At 35.2% G+C, this 17,689-nt stretch overlaps 1 protein-coding gene and 1 pseudogene across 1 annotated transcript; both read left to right on the top strand.

Annotated features, from left to right (window-relative positions):
* On the top strand, positions 2,233-7,057 carry LOC109713061 (probable stress-associated endoplasmic reticulum protein). Its single transcript, XM_020237015.1, has 3 exons — positions 2,233-2,420; positions 4,525-4,681; positions 6,749-7,057. The coding sequence occupies exons 1-3, from the start codon at positions 2,289-2,291 to the stop codon at positions 6,793-6,795; spliced, it is 336 nt and encodes a 111-aa protein (XP_020092604.1). The 5' UTR covers positions 2,233-2,288; the 3' UTR covers positions 6,796-7,057.
* Positions 13,588-15,530, top strand: LOC109712403 (annotated as a pseudogene).

A 17,689-nucleotide genomic window follows, 5' to 3' on the forward strand; every position in this document is an offset into this window, starting at 1 on the left:
AATTATGAAATTTAGTTTCCAAATACTTTTAATAGTGTAGATCAAGTTTAACGGAGTCGATCGTCTATTTGGAAGCCATATCATTGAATATATAATTTGATAGCACGGCCTCCGTGCTATCGATAGTATATCAGTCTAGCTATATATATATATATATATAGTTGAGCTAGTATACTATCGATAGTAAACGAGCCGTATTATTACCGATTTGTTTTCGATGATAGAACTTCCAAATTGACGATCAGCTCTGTTAAATATGATCTAAATCATTTAAACTACCTAGAAATCAAATTTCACGCACTTTTGATATTGTTCTTTTATTCATCAAGTGAACAGAAAAATGAATGACTAAAATTAAATACTCTTTAAAATATGATGATAGGAGTTTTGTAATCAAGATCAAGAGTATAGATCTTATTTTAAATAGTTTAAAGAATTTTCTAACAAAAATTTAATTGATTTGGATATCTTTACGCCGTTAAATGAGAAAACGCTTATTATCGACCATTAAAATTACAATTTTTGAAATCCTTTAATCATTAGGCAAATGATGTCGAAAAGACTTGAAATTTGATTTCTAAACATTTCAAGTGGTATAGATCATGTTCAACGGAGCCGATTGTCAATTTGGAAGCTCTATCATCGAAAATAAATCGGTAGTAAAACGGCTCATTTACTATCGATAGTATTCTAGCAAAACTCTATTTATATATGTATATATAGAGTGCGGCTAGAATGTTTATGGAAGCACGGAGGCCTCCGTGCTTTCAAGTTGTTTTCGATGTTGGGACTTTCGAATTAACGATCGGCTCCGTTAGATTTGATCTAGAATATTTGAAGTACCTAGAAAATAAATTTTGCGATTTTTCGACATCATTTGCCTAGTGATCGAAGGGGCTCAAAATCAACGGCTAAAAATAAAAATCTCACAAAATATGATGATATGACATTAAAAATTTAGATCAAAGATATTGATCTTATTTTATATAGTATAAAGAATTTTCTATCAAAATTTTACTTGATTTGGATATTTCTACACCGTTAAAGTTGCAAACGGCTCACCACGGCCGTTAAAATTATTGATTTTGAGCTCCTTCGATCACTAGGCAAATGATATCGAAAAATCACAAAATTTATTTTCTAGGTACTTCAAATACTCTAGATCAACTCTAACGGAGCCGATCGTCGATTCGAAAGTCCAAACATCGAATAACTGAAAATACGGAGGACTCTATACTTCTATAACATACCAGCTCACATATATATATATATATATATATATATATATATATATATATATATATATATATATTCTTCGATTTCGATTTGATTCCAATCGATTGATTCAATTCTTCTGAAGAGGTAAGCACGCTGAGGCCGGTGAACAGCGCGAGCCCACGACGACCCGCGTAGCTATTTTGCGGATTGGACCTCCAGCGAACTTATCTGTCAAAATAGACTCGTCCAAAATTCATTTTCTTCTTTATAATATTATTTTTATTTTTATTTTCTCTGGGCAATCCAGAGAGTGGTGCAGCCATTTCATTTTCCTTTTTTTTTGTTTAAAAGAAAATATGTAAGCAGTGAAAAATTACTAATTGAAAGAAGAAAATATATGCAAGAAGGAAAAAATATGTTAATTGTCAACATTGGATAAAATGTCAGGCTGCTGTGGCCGGTTGGGATAAGGCCCTTGATCTGACTTGAGCTGAGTGATTGCGAACTTGACCCCTTATTCTCAACAAACTAAGCAAACGGTCAGGTCGGGTTTGTCCAGACAAATTTCAATCTGAATTGCGACCCTTAGCTGGGATGAGTAAAAAGTGCAATTTTGGTGAGCATGGTGCTCCAACATCGACAGTTTGTTTTTCTAATACTTCGTTTAGCCGGCTCAAATTCAAAAATTATTTAGAATTAAACATATAGTATTTTATTTTTAATTGTTCGGAAATCGGAATCGCTGGCTACCGGAATTTTAAAAATTCGGAAGCTGCTGAAAGTCCTTAGCTTATATTTGCTAATTCCGATTCGGCCCACACCCCATTGTTGGAAGGCTAGGCCCATTAAGTACTGATCAGATCGAATCGGTCGGATCGGATCGGATCGGACCGAATTGGTTCGGGTCGAAACCCGCCAAGTTGCGGCCAGGATAGCGATTAACGACACCTCAAAACGACTGCAAGCACAACGTCCGCAGTGTATCGACCAATAGCTCGCCTTCGGTTGACGTAACTCGGTGCACCACTGAGGCGGGTGCGATTCCGGGGTGCATTCCTGGTGTCCCTAGAATGCCATACTACATACAGCGCTATAAAAGGCCGACACCGGCGCTTGGTGCAGCGCTTTGGCGACCTGCGCTCCTTTCCAGGCGTTTTTTTTTCTGGTGGCGACGCGTTCTTCTACGCGTTCCAGCAAAAATGGTAAGAGATTCATCAAGCACCGCTTTCAATTTTTCGCAAAATTCAATTCTCTCCGATGGAAATCACGGCGTGCGCTGAGGATCTCTCGGGCATCTTTATTTTTAGGGATCCGCCGTGTTTTGATGCGTGAAGTTGGTATTTTCATGAAAACTAATTAGGTTTAGATGGCTTACATGGTTTTATCATTTTAGATCTCTCGATCCGGTGGCTTTGGTGAAAGCTAATTAGGTTTCGCTACCTTCAAATTGGGGCCTTGGTTGTTTTGTGTCGAGTCATATGCCTATTCCTTGGATCTGAGTGTCTCCGGTAGATATTCTCGAGGATATAGTGCTGTGGATAACATATTTGCAGGCCTGTTTTGATGCCATTATTCCGAGAAACTCCTGGGGCTCATTATTTCATTACTTGTTTGTTCATTTTTCTTTAATTATATCTGCTACTGACGCTAGCTCGATCTTAATTTTAGATTTTACTGCTAAATGGCTTAACGAAAATTTTTCAATCTTTCACTTTACAGATACCTTATGCTGTTTTCAGCGTCAATATTTAGATTTTGGCAACTTCAGTTATTGATATGCGGTTGATTAAAGCACGCTTTGTTAATGTTAAGAGTGTTCTGTAAAAAGAAATTAGTATGCTGTTCTGTCTGCTTAAAACGATCACTGTATTGATGCTTGTTGCATTGACACGTGAACTGTCTTGATCATAACCATAGTTAGTTAATTCGGATTCGGCAAAAATTCGGTACAGATATAATTCGGATAAAATTCGTCTTCTAATTTTTAAATTCGTTGAAAAAAAGGGCTAAAAAACGGATTCGCCAATTATTCGGATACGTGATTTATACGGATATTATACGTTCACTAATTAAAAATTCGGGATCAAAAATTCGGCTATTAAATTAATTTTTTTTTTTCTCTCAAGATTTATGCTATGAGCATAAATATTCATATTTTTTAAGAATATAAGAATAAAGAGCTACAAAATTAAACTAAGTAAGTAAAAAAAATAGTAAACTATATTATGCCTCAAAATAAAGAAATAATTAAGCAAATAGAGATCAAGATAGTCCATATTTAAATTGCTGCATTTCTAATACTAAAAAGTTATGTTTCAAAAATTAAGTAGAAACCCCACTGAGTCAATGGTCCATGAAAGACCACAACAAAATTTTCTTTTGCAAGTGTCGACAGTACAAGATCATGAAATTGATTAGGTATAATAGAAGAGTTCCTGGTCCCTAAGTTAATTAAGATTATTTAGCTCTATGTTTGGGTCTTCTTTGTGCATAACAGAGAATGGACACATTCAATTAAGCACTCGAGATTAAGTTAAGGCCCAAAATAAAAATTTAAAATCAATATGCGAATCTGTACAAATAAACTAGAAAATGATGATTTAATCCTCGACTATATCAATATGCGAATCCGAATTAACTAACTAACTATGAATTAACCAACTATGATTTAATCCTCTTCGATCTTCGATTTCTGAAGAGGAGGGCTTCCGATGGCGTTCGGTGAGCGGCCGGAAGGGAAGAGGGGGAGGGGAAGGGACCGCGACTGCCGCAGGGGTCGGTGGCAGGGCGGCTCCGCCGCAGGGGTCGGTGGCAAGGCCGCACCGCCGCAGGGGTGAGAAGTTAGGGCAAACCCTTTTTTTGGGAGGAGTGGGGGTGGGACTCGAGGTGGGAGGGGGGCGATCATTTCACTTCAGATTTCAGAAAGTTTTTTTTTTTTTTTTTGGCCTTTTGGGCGACAGGGTGAGGGCCGTGACTCGTGAGGCAAAACGGGTTTTGGGCGAGGAAAAACGGGTTTTGGGCCGGTTTTTTGGGCCGAATTATTCGCGAATTCCGTTTAATTCGCGAATAATTCTTTTTACCCAAAAAAAGGCGAATTTTTCCGAATTTTTGGGAAAAATACGAAAACGGGAGTTTTATTCGGCATTTCAAAAATTCGCGAATAATTCGCGAATAATTCGCGAATTAACTAACTATGATCATAACCATTTTCTATACGTATATCGGTTCATTTTCATTCGCTGGTTTTCATAAATACTGGGATGAATCAAAACATTTTTTTTTTTTGTTTTGGTTGGTTGGGAGCAGACAACCTCAAGGAGGCTTGCTGACAAGAAAATTGCCAAGTTTCAGAAGAATATCATGAAGAGGGGATCTGTTCCTGAAACATCAGTCAAGAAAGGCTACGACTATCCTGTCGGGCCTATTGTGCTTGGCTTCTTTATCTTCGTTGTCATTGGATCGTGTATGTCCTTCTATCTCTGATTATATATACTATCTGATACTTTGGACGGCATTGCTTCATTAGTCATTTTTATAATTAAAGCATTAAAGAGTCGGTATAAAAAAAAAGGTGCTACAATGGAGACACTGTAATATTCATCGATGCTCTTGGTTTTTGCCTATAAGTCTGTGCTTTTCGTTACTTAGTACCTTTTATCTTCTTAGTTTTGTGTTCATTAGTTCCATCAATATAACAAAATTTGTTGCTTCAATCCTTATGAAAATACATGCATCCTTGCTAGACTTGGCATTTACTGAATGCTGCTGAGGCTTGTAGCATGATTGACCTAGCAGATCATTCTGTGGACCTCAACTGTATGAACAACGTAAATGTTATTTTTAGTGTTCATGGTTGAGGTAAAAGTGAATAATTAGGGATTTCGTGTTTTTCAACAATTCTTTAATTTGATTTTATGTTTTGTGTTTAGTCAACTTATTCCTAGTGGTCAGCTTTCAGGTTATGTTTTATTACAGTTTGTGTGTTTATAATTGTATCTGCTTGTCTTAATGACACTTCGCTGAATTTTATGTGCTATTTTCACTTTCTACATCTTTTCGCCAAACCCTCCATTGCACTTAAGTATCTTGTTATACATGTATTCCATTTTTAGACAGTTATGAGCATCACTTGCGATTGTCGGCAATTTGAATTTGGTTTTAATGTTTCTATCAAGAATTTTCTTGAAAAACAAATATTATCAACTTTTAGTCATCATTTGGTGGAGAAAGCTGAAAAGCAAATATTATCCATTTTTAATTTTGGATTTAGGAACTATTAGACAAGGACATCTCTTAGTATTTCTTTTTCTGGGAGATGGCAGCTTGTTGTTTGCCAACAAAGATAGTGTTGAGCGAAAATGAAGATGGACTTGTTCCTCAGTTCGACGTGTTGATATGTTTACTTCTTGGTTCTTCGATCCCACTATGGATGTAAGGTTTAGGTGAAGGGATTCACTTTGCTGATGAATCTTAGCTATTTAAATGTTGCTGTTTCGAATGGATTATTGTTGTGTAGTTCGAACTAGTGTATTCTGAAGGGAAATATTACAAATTTCTTTTTTGCAAGAACTCTAGAGAGCTTATATACATAAATATTTTTATAATTGTGCATGACAAATGACTGTCATAAGAGGAAAGACAATTGCCTGAACTCCATAGAAACAGTGTCTTCAGTGGAAACAAAGCCAACTCTTGTCTACAACTTATCTATTTTGTCTTATTATATAAATTTATGAATATCGAATATTTGCGATAGATCAAGTGAATCTTAAAATCCCCTTTTTTTCCCCTCTCGAAAAGAAAAGAATCTCAGAATTCCTTTTACTAAATTAAGTTGCAATTGTTGGCGCATTTTTGCTTTGTATGGATGTATTCAATCGAATTGTACTAGCTACTGTTTATTTAAAGCCTTCATTAGCAGCCTAAACCGAAGTATACTTTTTCACCAGCATGTGAATTGACCGTTGTCTCCCGTTCATTAAGAATACTGTACTACTTGAAAATGCCATCTGCTTCTTTTGGCCTTTACAGGATTTCAGCATTTACTTCTAGCATGTTAATGGAGCATTTACTTCTGATATGTTGTACTTGTTCAAGAAATGGAACCGAAAAGAAGTATGCCTACAATGACATTACTAGAGCATTTTATTTCTTGTGGTAGAAAATAAGCATTTTTGAGTTGTTTTATGATGTGTTTTCAGCATGAATGTATTTGTGCAGAAGATATCCAATATATTTGGCTAGTATATCATTTTTTTTTTTTGAAATGTAAAGCTCTTTCTGGGTCTGACCTGATTTGGAAACTGATTATTCTGCTGAAAAAGGAAACTGATTATTCTATTGAAAAACCTTGTACGTTGAGGCAGGAGTTATTATTTTTTTTTATTTCTCTTTTGCTGATTTATAAGTTGGTTGTTAATCAATTATCTCTTGCTGCTTAAAGATGCTGTCATCTGTGTTAGAAATCTATCCGGGCTGTCGTTGTTCTTAATACCTTTCATTTTCTTTTTTTCGTCTGTTGTGTTTGCAGCTCTCTTCCAAATCATTAGGACGGCGACAAGCGGTGGTGTGGCTTGAAGGCTGATGACAAAGAAAGTTCGGTCGTGCATAGGGCTTTGAGAAGTCTTAGTTTTCTGTGAACTGACATATATGTTAGGAGAGATGTTGTGGGGGAGATGATGTCAATCATAACTAAATTTGGTTTAATACAATAAATGGTGTGTTCCGGTGAACCCAAGTGCATATCTGTTTACCTATATCTTCGAACGTGGTTAATGCCAGACATACTTATAATTCTTCTTGATGATAATGGTTACTTGGCATGCGGGTTGAGATAAAACAGAGATTGATTGGAATGCAGTAAGATTTTATGTGGATACATCTTAGAAAATGCTCTTGTTTTGATCTTTTACAGGTAAAAATGCTCTTGTTTTGCAGGAAAAGTGGCCATAACCCCTCTTCCTGAATAGTATACATATATACGGCTAAAAGAGAGCTCGAAAGTCTAGAAACTTCTCCAGGCACACCTTTCTGATCTTGATCTATTCTACTTTCTTGGAAACAATCAGCCCTGCAAGAAAAAGGATGAGAATTTTTCATGCATTTTGCTGCTACAAGGGGCCCTTACTCGGAATCCAGAGTTTACAAAGAACCGGAGGTAAAGGATGGCTCTTCATGATGTGGAAGAGTCTATTTAGGCTGCAGAGGGGCTTGAAGGTAGCAGGACCATGGATTCACAAGCGTTGGGACTTGAAGCTGAAGGTAGCAGGACCATGGATTTCACAAGCGTAGGGACACCAGCGTGGGCTCCGAGTTGGTTCCACTAGGCCTGCCCGCGCCACTGTGAATCTTCATGCCCTTGCCGGTCTCTCCTCTCTTACGACATAGACTGATGTTGGCAGTTTTACAGGGCCAGGCCATCTGGATTCATTAAAAGAATTTACAGATTTTACAGGGCCAGGCCATCTGGATTCATTAAAAGAATTTACAGATTTTACAGGGCCAGGCCATCTGGATTCATTAAAAGAATTTACAGATTTCACAGGGGCAGGCCATCTGGATTCATTAAGAAGAATTTACAGATTTTACAGGTATCGAACCGCCGTAAGATGATGCCACCGTCCCAATTGTTTGGAGAGGTCGTCCTCTCCTTCCTGCTTTCTATTGTTTTTCCCGCAACTATCCTACAAACCTACAATAAGATAGGCTTGTTAAATATAAAATTATATAAACAACCGTTAATATATTATTAACGGTTGTTTATATAATTTTATATTTAACAAGCCTTAAGTTGGTAGGCTCTTCTATTTGAGGGAAAAATTATAAAACTTATTTTGATTCGGTTGCGCAAACTTTTAAAATTTTAATTTTAGCATTCAATCCTTCAATTTGTCTGATTTAAGTGATTTGATGGCTTTTGGATACAAATTTTAAGCTAATTATTATTACTTTAATGAATTTATAGTTATGTAAATTATATAAAATATACCTAACTAAATTTGTAAAAATAAATGATATATTTAAATTTTAAAATTAAAAAGCCACAAATTGCCTCAAATCAAATAAATTAAAAGATTAGTTAGTAAAATCAAAATTCTTAAAGATTAGTTGGTTAGATCCAAAAGGATGACAATTGAGGTAAGTTTTATAAATTTGTACCTCTATTTAAATAAGCTGATACTATTAAGGAAATTTCTTCAAACAGTAAAATTTATTTTAGTTACAAGATTATTTATTTTAGTGCTCTTTAATGGATATTCTAATGATTTTTAAAATCTGTGGAATTTAATCTTTGTATATTCTAAATACTCTAAATTGATTTCGATGGTATATATTATCACTTTGGAGCCAGATAAACCAAAAGGAGTTGGTAGGGGAAGGCCTCTGTTCACTTATTAACATGATATTTGCTGGATAATTATTTATGAACGGGGAATACCCTATTTAACTGGGGAGAAGAGAAATATGGTTTCTTTCGCCCTTTCTTTCTTTTCCAAGTCAATCTGACAATTAATGAGCTGCACCTGGATAACCAAAAGGTGTTGTTAGTTGTTACCGCACGGAAAAAATGACAACACAGGAGTGGTCCCTCCACCACACTACGCCATCACATTTAGATAGACGTGAATTCATGATAAAATAAAATAATTAAGCGTGGCTTCAAGTATTATCACTTCTTTGGCGATTCTCTTTTTTGGCACCTTTTATAAGACTTTTCCAGCAAAAATATTAGTCCAAGAAAAAACAAACGCTTGTAACAGAAGACAAAGGAAAAAAGATACCACTGCAGCGGTCGGAGATGCCCTGTCTCGTCCTAATATGTCCTATAATACAGTTGACGTTTCAATTACGTGTGTATATATATATATATATATATATATATATATATATATATATATATATATATATATATATAGGATAAAACCTCCCCTGATTTCGTAGTTTCCACTTGGCTCCCCTGTGATTTAAAATGTATCAAATTGTCCCTCTGTGGTTTCGTTTTTATCTTTTCAGCAGCTTTTTCATTAATATTTAATTAAATTATATACAAAAAATTCAGTTACCCATCTAGATTTATCAAATATTCACTTTAGTACCTTTAATTTTAACTTTATAACTGATTTAAGAAAAAAAATAATAAAATTGATAAGAAAAAAAGAAAAAAGAAATCACAGGGGAGCAAATTGATACATTTTAAACCACAGGGGAGCAAAGTGAGAAACGACAAACCACATGGGGATTTTTGAAGTTTTCCCTATATATATATATATATATATATATATATAATATATATATATATATATATATATATATATATATATATATATATATATATATATATATATATATATATAATATATAATTTCAAACGGCATGCTGTAGGAGCTAATTACTAAGACCAAGTCTATACAGTTAGTTTTTATTGTAATTCCATAAATCTGTCGTTGAAGAATGCATAATTATTCACAAATCTTATTATATCTTTTTAATTGCTAAAATTTATATAAAAAATTGACATGCAACGTGTGGTTTGGATATAAGTTAAAGCTATTTATTTGGAAATTAAATAGATACAAATTTAGATATAAATAAAAACTATATCAATTTTTGCGTTTGTATGAAAATTGAGTTGCACCGGATAATAAAATAAATAGCATTTGAATGGTTATTTTGGAACAAAAGAAATAAGAGTTATAATTTTAAATTAAAAATATTTTATCTAATTAATTAATATCAAAATATTAATTAAAAATAATTTAATAAAGTAATAAATTTATTAGGTATGAATATTATATAAGACAATAAAAATATATTAATAAATTAATGAAATATAAAGTATAATTTAATTTTTTTTAATTAGTTGGTAAATTATTTTAGTTAGATAACTAGTAAAAAATTAATTACGGTAATAAAAATATTAATTGTTTATCAATATAAGTATTAGTTTATAAATAAACATATTAAATTATTAATAATTAATTAGCTAATTAATTTTAAATAATAATTAATTAGCCTCCACCCAATCCATATGGCAGCCACCACACTCCGAAAGTCACAAAAAAATTCCTCGACAAAACGCTCGCTAAATCGGCTCCTAAATCATATAGAAATTCAATTCTAAGTTTTTAATTTCAACGAAAATCCGTTTCGTTGAATTCACACGCTAGGTGGGTTCCGAGTCGTCGAAAACGGCAAACTTTCTCTTTTGTCTATTTGTAGGAATATGAATGTGTATATAATTTATATGCTATTTTCAGTTTAGCAGTTCTCTATCATGTGGTTGTAGCTTTGTTTTGTTTACAAGTACAGCTATTACTTCGTATACAAAAAAAATTTTATGTATACAACGGGCCTGTTGGCGTATCCGGAGAAACGTGTAGTATGAGGCATGACAAATTAAGTTGGTACCACTTTCTTGGTGCTTTTAAGAGTATTCTAGCTCAACTATATATATATATATATATATAAGTAAATGATGTTGAAAAATTATAAAATTTGATTTCTAGAAATTTTAAATGCTGTAAATAACGTTTAACGGTATGGATCGTCGATTCGGAAGCTCTATCATCGAAAACAACTTATGAGTATGAGGGCGATCGTACTCATAATAGTATAGTAGATGGACCATATATATATATATATATATATAGAATTAGGCTGGAATACTATTAATAGTAAAACGCTCTTTTTGCTATCAAGTTTTTAACCCTTGGATGAAAAATTGTAGGTCAGAATGATATTAGTCGGTTAGAGTTGAGTGGTCCCCCTAGGGTTGAATGGTCCCCACTGGGTTATAATATTTAATCCAATGGTTAAAAATAATAAAAAGAGTTGATCCAAAGGCTAAAAAACTGGTAGTAATAATAGGATTTGTCAAACTCTCTCTCTCTCTCTCTCTCTCTCTCTCTNTCTCTCTCTCTCTCTATATATATATATATAGAGTAGGGCTGCTGTGCTCTCAGGAGCACGGAGGCCTCCGTGCTCCTGAGCCGTTTTCGATGATAGAATTTTCGAATCGACGATCGGTTCCGTTAGACTTGATCTAGCGTATTTGAAATTTCTAGAAAATAATTTTTGCGATTTTTCGATATCATTTACCTAGTAATCGAAAAGATTCAAAATCAATAATTTTTAACGGCTGAAAATAAAAATCTTATAAAAAGTGGTGATATAGCACTAAAATTTTCGATCAGAAATATTGATCTTGTTATAGATAGTATAAAGAATTTTGTATCAAAATTTAATCAGATTTGAATACTTCTACACCATTAAACTTGAAAACGGCAGATATCAACCATTAAAAATTATTGATTTTGAATCATTTCGATTACTAGGTAAATGATATCAAAAAATCGCAAAAATTATTTTCTAGAAACTTCAAATACGCTAAATCAAGTCTAACGGAGCCGATCGTCAATTCAGAAATTTCATAATCGAAAATGGCTCAGGAGCACGGAGGCCTCCGTGCTCCTGAGAGCACAGCAGCCCTACTCTATATATATATATATAGAGAGAGAGAGAGAGAGAGAGAGAGAAAGAGAGAGAGAGAGAGAGAGAGTTTGACTGGGCTACTATTAGTAGCAAAATCCTATTGTTACTACCAGTTTTTTAACCTTTGGATCAACTCTTTTTATTATTTCTAACCATTGGATTAAATATTATAACCCAGTGGAGACCACTCAACCCCAGGGGGACCACTCAACTCTAACCAACTAATATCATTCTGACCCTACAATTTTTCATCCAAAGGTTAAAAACTTGATAGAAAAAAGATTGTTTTACTATTAATAGTATTCCAGCATAATTCTCTCTCTCTATATATATATATATAGGGTCCATCTACTATACAATTATGAGTACGATCGCCCTCATACTCATAAGTTGTTTTCGATGATAGAGCTTCCGAATCGACGACCCATATCGTTAAATGTTATTTACAGCATTTAAAACTTCTAGAAATCAAATTTTATAATTTTTCAACATCATTTACCTTACGATCAAGAGGTCACAAATTTGACAATTCTTAACGGCCGGTATGAGATACTTGCTAGTTTAACGGTGTAAAAGAATCGGAATTTGTTGAATTTTCGATAGAAAATTCTATTCACTACATAGATAAAGATCAATAGCTCCGATCTTGAAATGAAGGTTCCGATCATTCTTTTTTAGGACGTCGTTCGATTTTGACCGTTCATTTTACGCCCACTTAATGGACTTTATTATGATTTCGAAAATTTACAAAATTTATTTTCTAGAAGTTTCAAACACTCTAGATCATATTTAACGGAGTGAATCGTCGATTCGGAAGCTGCATCATCGAAAACAACTTATGAGTACGAGGGCTCTAATACTTATAATAGTATAGTAGCCATGGCCTATATAGGGTCCATCTACTATACTATTATGAGTACGATCGCCCTCATACTCATAAGTTGTTTTCGATGATAGAGCTTCCGAATCGACGATCCATACCGTTAAACGTTATTTACAGCATTTAAAACTTCTAGAAATCAAATTTTATAATTTTTCAACATCATTTACTTATATATATATATATATATATATATATATATATATATATATATATATATATATATATATATATATATAGTTGAGCTAGAATACTCTTAAAAGCACCAAGAAAGTGGTACCAACTTAATTTGTCATGCCTCATACTACACGTTTCTCCGGATACGCCAACAGATCCGTTGTTTACATAAAATTTTTTCTGTATACGAAACAATAGCTGTACTTGTAAACAAAACAAAGCTACAACCACACGATAGAGAACTGCTAAACTGAAAATAGCATATAACTTATGTACACATTCATATTCCTACAAATAGACAAAAGAGAAAGTTTGCCGTTTTCGGCGACTCGGAACCCACCTAGCGTGTGAATTCAACGAAATGGATTTTCGTTGAAATTAAAAACTTAGAATTGAATTTCTATATAATTTAGGAGCCGATTTAGCGAGCGTTTTGTCGAGGAATTTAAAATTATAATTTTTATTCCTCTTATTCTAATCTAATCATCCAAATTATTATTTACTTTATTCTCAGAAATAACGTAATTTTTTTAACATAAAATTGATTTAGTTTCTATTTATATATTAACTTGCACTTATTTTCAAAATAAATAATTTTTATTTATACCCCAAACAAAGGGAGCCCCAAAAAATTAATAAATTTACAGTGATATTATTATTATTATTTTATTATAATATTAGAATTTAAAATGAAAAGTGTAAATGTTTGAGTTGGTGGATTAACTTTTCGCTCTTAGTTTATTTATTTATTATTATGGGTGTAGCTAGCAAGGTACCACTTGTCTATATGCTATATAAGCTAGCTGTATAGCTTTCGTTTCTTCCTCGCCACACCAGTCACCCCCATCTTGTACATGTAGTTAGTTACCTCTCTCTCGAGTAATTTGCAACGTACTTTAATTGATCGGTCGTCGACATATATGGAGTTTCTGTACCTGTTTCTGCTGCTGACTTTCCTGCTGCTGGTGCTGCTGGTGCTGCGGCGCCGAGGCCTCGGCGGCGGCGGCGGCGGCAGCAGGAAGAAAGCGGTGGTGCCGCCGGGGCCGTGGGAGCTCCCCGTCGTGGGCAGCCTCCACCACCTGGCGGGGAAGCTGCCGCACCACTCCCTCCGCGACCTGTCCAGGCGGTACGGGCAGCTCATGCTGCTGAGGTTCGGGGAGGTGCCGACCCTGGTGGCGTCCTCCCCAGAGGCTGCCCGGGAGATCATGAAGGCCCACGACGTCGCCTTCGCCGACAGGCCCGTCATCCTGGCCGTCCAGATCATGTCCTATGGAAACAAGGGCATCATCTTTGCTCCCTACGGCCACTACTGGCGGGAGCTGCGGAAGCTCTGCATCCTGGAGCTGCTCAGCGCCAAGCGCGTCCTCTCCTTTCGATCCATCAGGGAGGAGGAGGTGCACAACCTCGTGCGCTCCATTAATCAAGTTACCGACTCCGTCGTCAACCTCAGCGGCAAGTTGTTCGCGCTCATGAACGACATCACCATACGGACGATCGTCGGCGACAAGTGCAAGCAGCAGGACGTCTTCCTAGCCGCGCTGTCCAAGTCGGTAGAGGCCGCGGGGGGGTTCAATATGGTGGACCTGTTCCCGTCTTCGACCCTCGCTAGGCTGTTCTGCGGGATCGCCGCCGAGCTGAAGAAAACACACCGCAGGTTCGACGACGTGCTGGACGACATCATCCGGGAGCACGTAGAGATCATGAGGCGCAAAGAGCGCGGATCGGAGGAGGACTTGCTGGATGTTCTCCTAAGAATCCGAGAGGAAGGGTTCCTTCAGTTTCCTCTGCCGATTGAATCCATCAAGGCCATCATCTTGGTAATTTCTTTTTTTCTTTTTTTTTTTTTTAAAAAAAAAAAAAAAAAGCTTTCCTGCCTTAATTAATTTACTTCAATTATATATATGTATATATATGTAAATTATATATATATATATATATAGTCGAGATGGACGAATTATATATATAGTTCGCGCGTTCCCTAATTATTAATTATATATGTTAATCGATGCGATTACGATATCGCCTGTCCCTTACTGATCATCCAATTAGGACCTCTTCGGGGCCGGAAGCGAGACGTCGTCCACCACCGTAGAGTGGGCCATGTCCGAACTGGTGAGAAATCCGAGCGTGATGAAGAAGGCGCAGTCCGAGGTGAGGGAGGTCTTCGGAGCAAGAGCGAAGGTGACGGAGGCGGATCTTAAGGAGCTGAGCTACCTGAAATTGGTCGTCAAGGAGGCATTGCGGCTGCACCCTCCGGTCCCGCTGCTGCTGCCCCGGGAGTGCCGAGAGCCGTGTCGCGTGCTCGGTTACGACATACCGGAGAAGACGAGGGTGCTCGTCAACGTGTGGGCGATGGGGAGGGATCCGCAGATTTGGGACGATGCCGAAGAGTTCAAGCCGGAGAGATTCGACGAGAGCGCCGTGGATTTCAAGGGGACGGACTTCCAGTACCTTCCGTTCGGGGCGGGAAGGAGGATATGCCCGGGGATGTCGTACGGGCTAGCAAATGCAGAGATCGCGCTTGCCGGCCTGCTCTTCTATTTTGACTGGGAGATCCCCGACGGAGCACAGCCGAGTCACCGCACGGAGGAAATCGGATCTACGTTTGCTTGCCATCCCGCGATTCCCTTGTCCCGTCGCGGACAAATAGATGATGCATTTCATTTACAGGTGCCCACATGATCACATGCATGTGCAGTGAAGATGAGTGCTAGCTACTACTGTATTATTATGAATAAATAAATATAGAAGACATGTTTGTACTTATTTACATATATATATATATATATATATATATATAGAGAGAGAGAGAGAGAGAGAGAGAGAGAGAGAGAGAGAGAGAGAGAGAGAGAGAGAGTTGAGCTAAAATGATTATTATAGCCAAACAGGTTTCGTTGCCATCTATTTATTTTCGATAATGTAGCCTCCAAATCGACGATCGGCACCATTGAACATGATCTAAACCGCTTGAAGTGTTTATAAATCAAATTTCAAATATTTTCGACATCATTTGCCTAATAATTAAAAGGTTTCAAAATTTGTAATTTTAACAGTCGATATGAGGTGTTTTCTCGTTTAACGGCGTAAAAATATCCAAATCAATTGAATTTTTGTTAGAAAATTCTTTAAACTATTAAAACAAGATCTATACTCTTGATCTGGATTACAAGACTCCTATCATCATTTTTTAAAGAATATTCATTTTCAGCCGTTCATTTTTGTGTCCACTCGATGGACAAGAGAACAACATCGAAAGTGTATGAAATTTAATTTATAAACACTTCAAGTGGTATAGATCATGTTTAACGATGTCAATCATCGATTTAGAGGCTCCATCATAAAAAATAAATGGGTGACAACGGAGCTCGTTTGCTATCGATAGTATTCTAGCTCAACTATATATATATATATATATATATATATATATTATAGATTATAGTATGATTTTTTAATTTCTTATTAAGTAGGAGATTTATCACTTTTGTTTGTTAAGTCTATGTTACTTTTCAGATGACAAGTTTAATAATGTTTTAGCTTATTAGGGGGTAAAACAGAATTTTATGAATAATCTATTCAATTTACGTNCATAAGTTTTTAACTGTTATATATACCCTTTTAATCATTTCCATATGTTAGACCATATTATTCGACCAATCATCCACTCAACTCTAGCGGACTACTATCATTCTAATCGGGATCACTATCACACTAACCGCATATTCTTTCATTCAACAGTCAAAATTTATAAGTACAAAAAACTCTACATTCATAAATGTATAGTAACGAAGTCATATATATATATATATATATATATATATATAGAGAGAGAGAGAGAGAGAGAGAGTCCGGCTGCTATGTTATCGATAGCACCAAGTACTTGGTGCTATCAAATTTTCTGCCGTTAGATTAACCCCTTTGATTGTTTTTATTCATTACATTATACTATTCAACCAACCACCCACCCAACCCTAAAGAGCCCACATTATCCTAACCGAACATTTCTTAATCTAAGAGCTAAGAAACTAATAGCACCAATAACTTGGTGCTATTGATAGTATTCCAACCTAGTTCTCTCTCTATAGATATATATATAGTACATTTTATTTTTGTCGAGTTTATGGAACTGTATTTTTTTTGCCAAATCAACTTGTTGAGCAGCATATGATTGCACAACCTGTTCTAAGTAGGAAGTCTATTATGTAACATCACTTACATCACATCATTTATATTCAGTTAATTATTTTTTTATAAAAAAATAAAAATATATATTTTTAAAATCATAATGGGATAAGTGTATTTCAGAATATTTTTTTAATTGGTTAGAGATACCACATAAGCAAAAGCTAATTATTGTACAAAAAATCTTCATATACTTGTAAGAGCTCTTTTTGAGATTTTTCGTCATGACTTCAGATAATTAATTAAGAAGTGTTGACTTTACGATCCAAAAAGTTGTAGGATTACACCCTTAATCTAAGATGTATAATCCTGTTGTTTAAGATTTAAAAATTTCTTTAATTTTTAATAACACAAAACAGAGGAGTTATAAGGTTAGTAGAGAAATATAGATTTTTGGATGAAACATTCCAAATAAAAAGTGATTGTACATCATGAGTTGATAAAATTCCAGTGGGCTGAAATTTTAGTATTTTTAAAAAAGGGCAATTATTTATATATTCCTGAAAAGTTTCTGACTTTTTGATTTATGCATCTTAGATGACTAATATTGAAAATACTCTTTCTATGTTCTAATTCATTTCTAATATACTTCTAGAGTTAAAATCTGTTAATGAACTCTGTTATCTCTGTAAAATTACTATTTTGCCCTTTCAAATATACACTTCCACCATCACCGACTTTCTTATTTGTCCTTAAAGTTATGGGCACAAAAAATATTTTGACTTTTGGTCTTTTTAAATATAC

Source organism: Ananas comosus, linkage group 7 (assembly GCF_001540865.1).
Source record: "Ananas comosus cultivar F153 linkage group 7, ASM154086v1, whole genome shotgun sequence".
NCBI lineage: Eukaryota > Viridiplantae > Streptophyta > Magnoliopsida > Poales > Bromeliaceae > Ananas > Ananas comosus.

What these genes read in the sequence shown, in the direction of transcription:
- LOC109713061 (XM_020237015.1), top strand. Translation starts at nt 2,289, where the DNA reads ATGCCATACTACATACAGCGCTATAAAAGGCCGACACCGGCGCTTGGT. An exon ending in TACGCGTTCCAGCAAAAATG is followed by an intron (nt 2,421 to 4,524) that starts GTAAGAGATTCA and finishes GGTTGGGAGCAG; the next exon opens with ACAACCTCAAGGAGGCTTGC. An exon ending in CTTCGTTGTCATTGGATCGT is followed by an intron (nt 4,682 to 6,748) that starts GTATGTCCTTCT and finishes TTGTGTTTGCAG; the next exon opens with CTCTCTTCCAAATCATTAGG.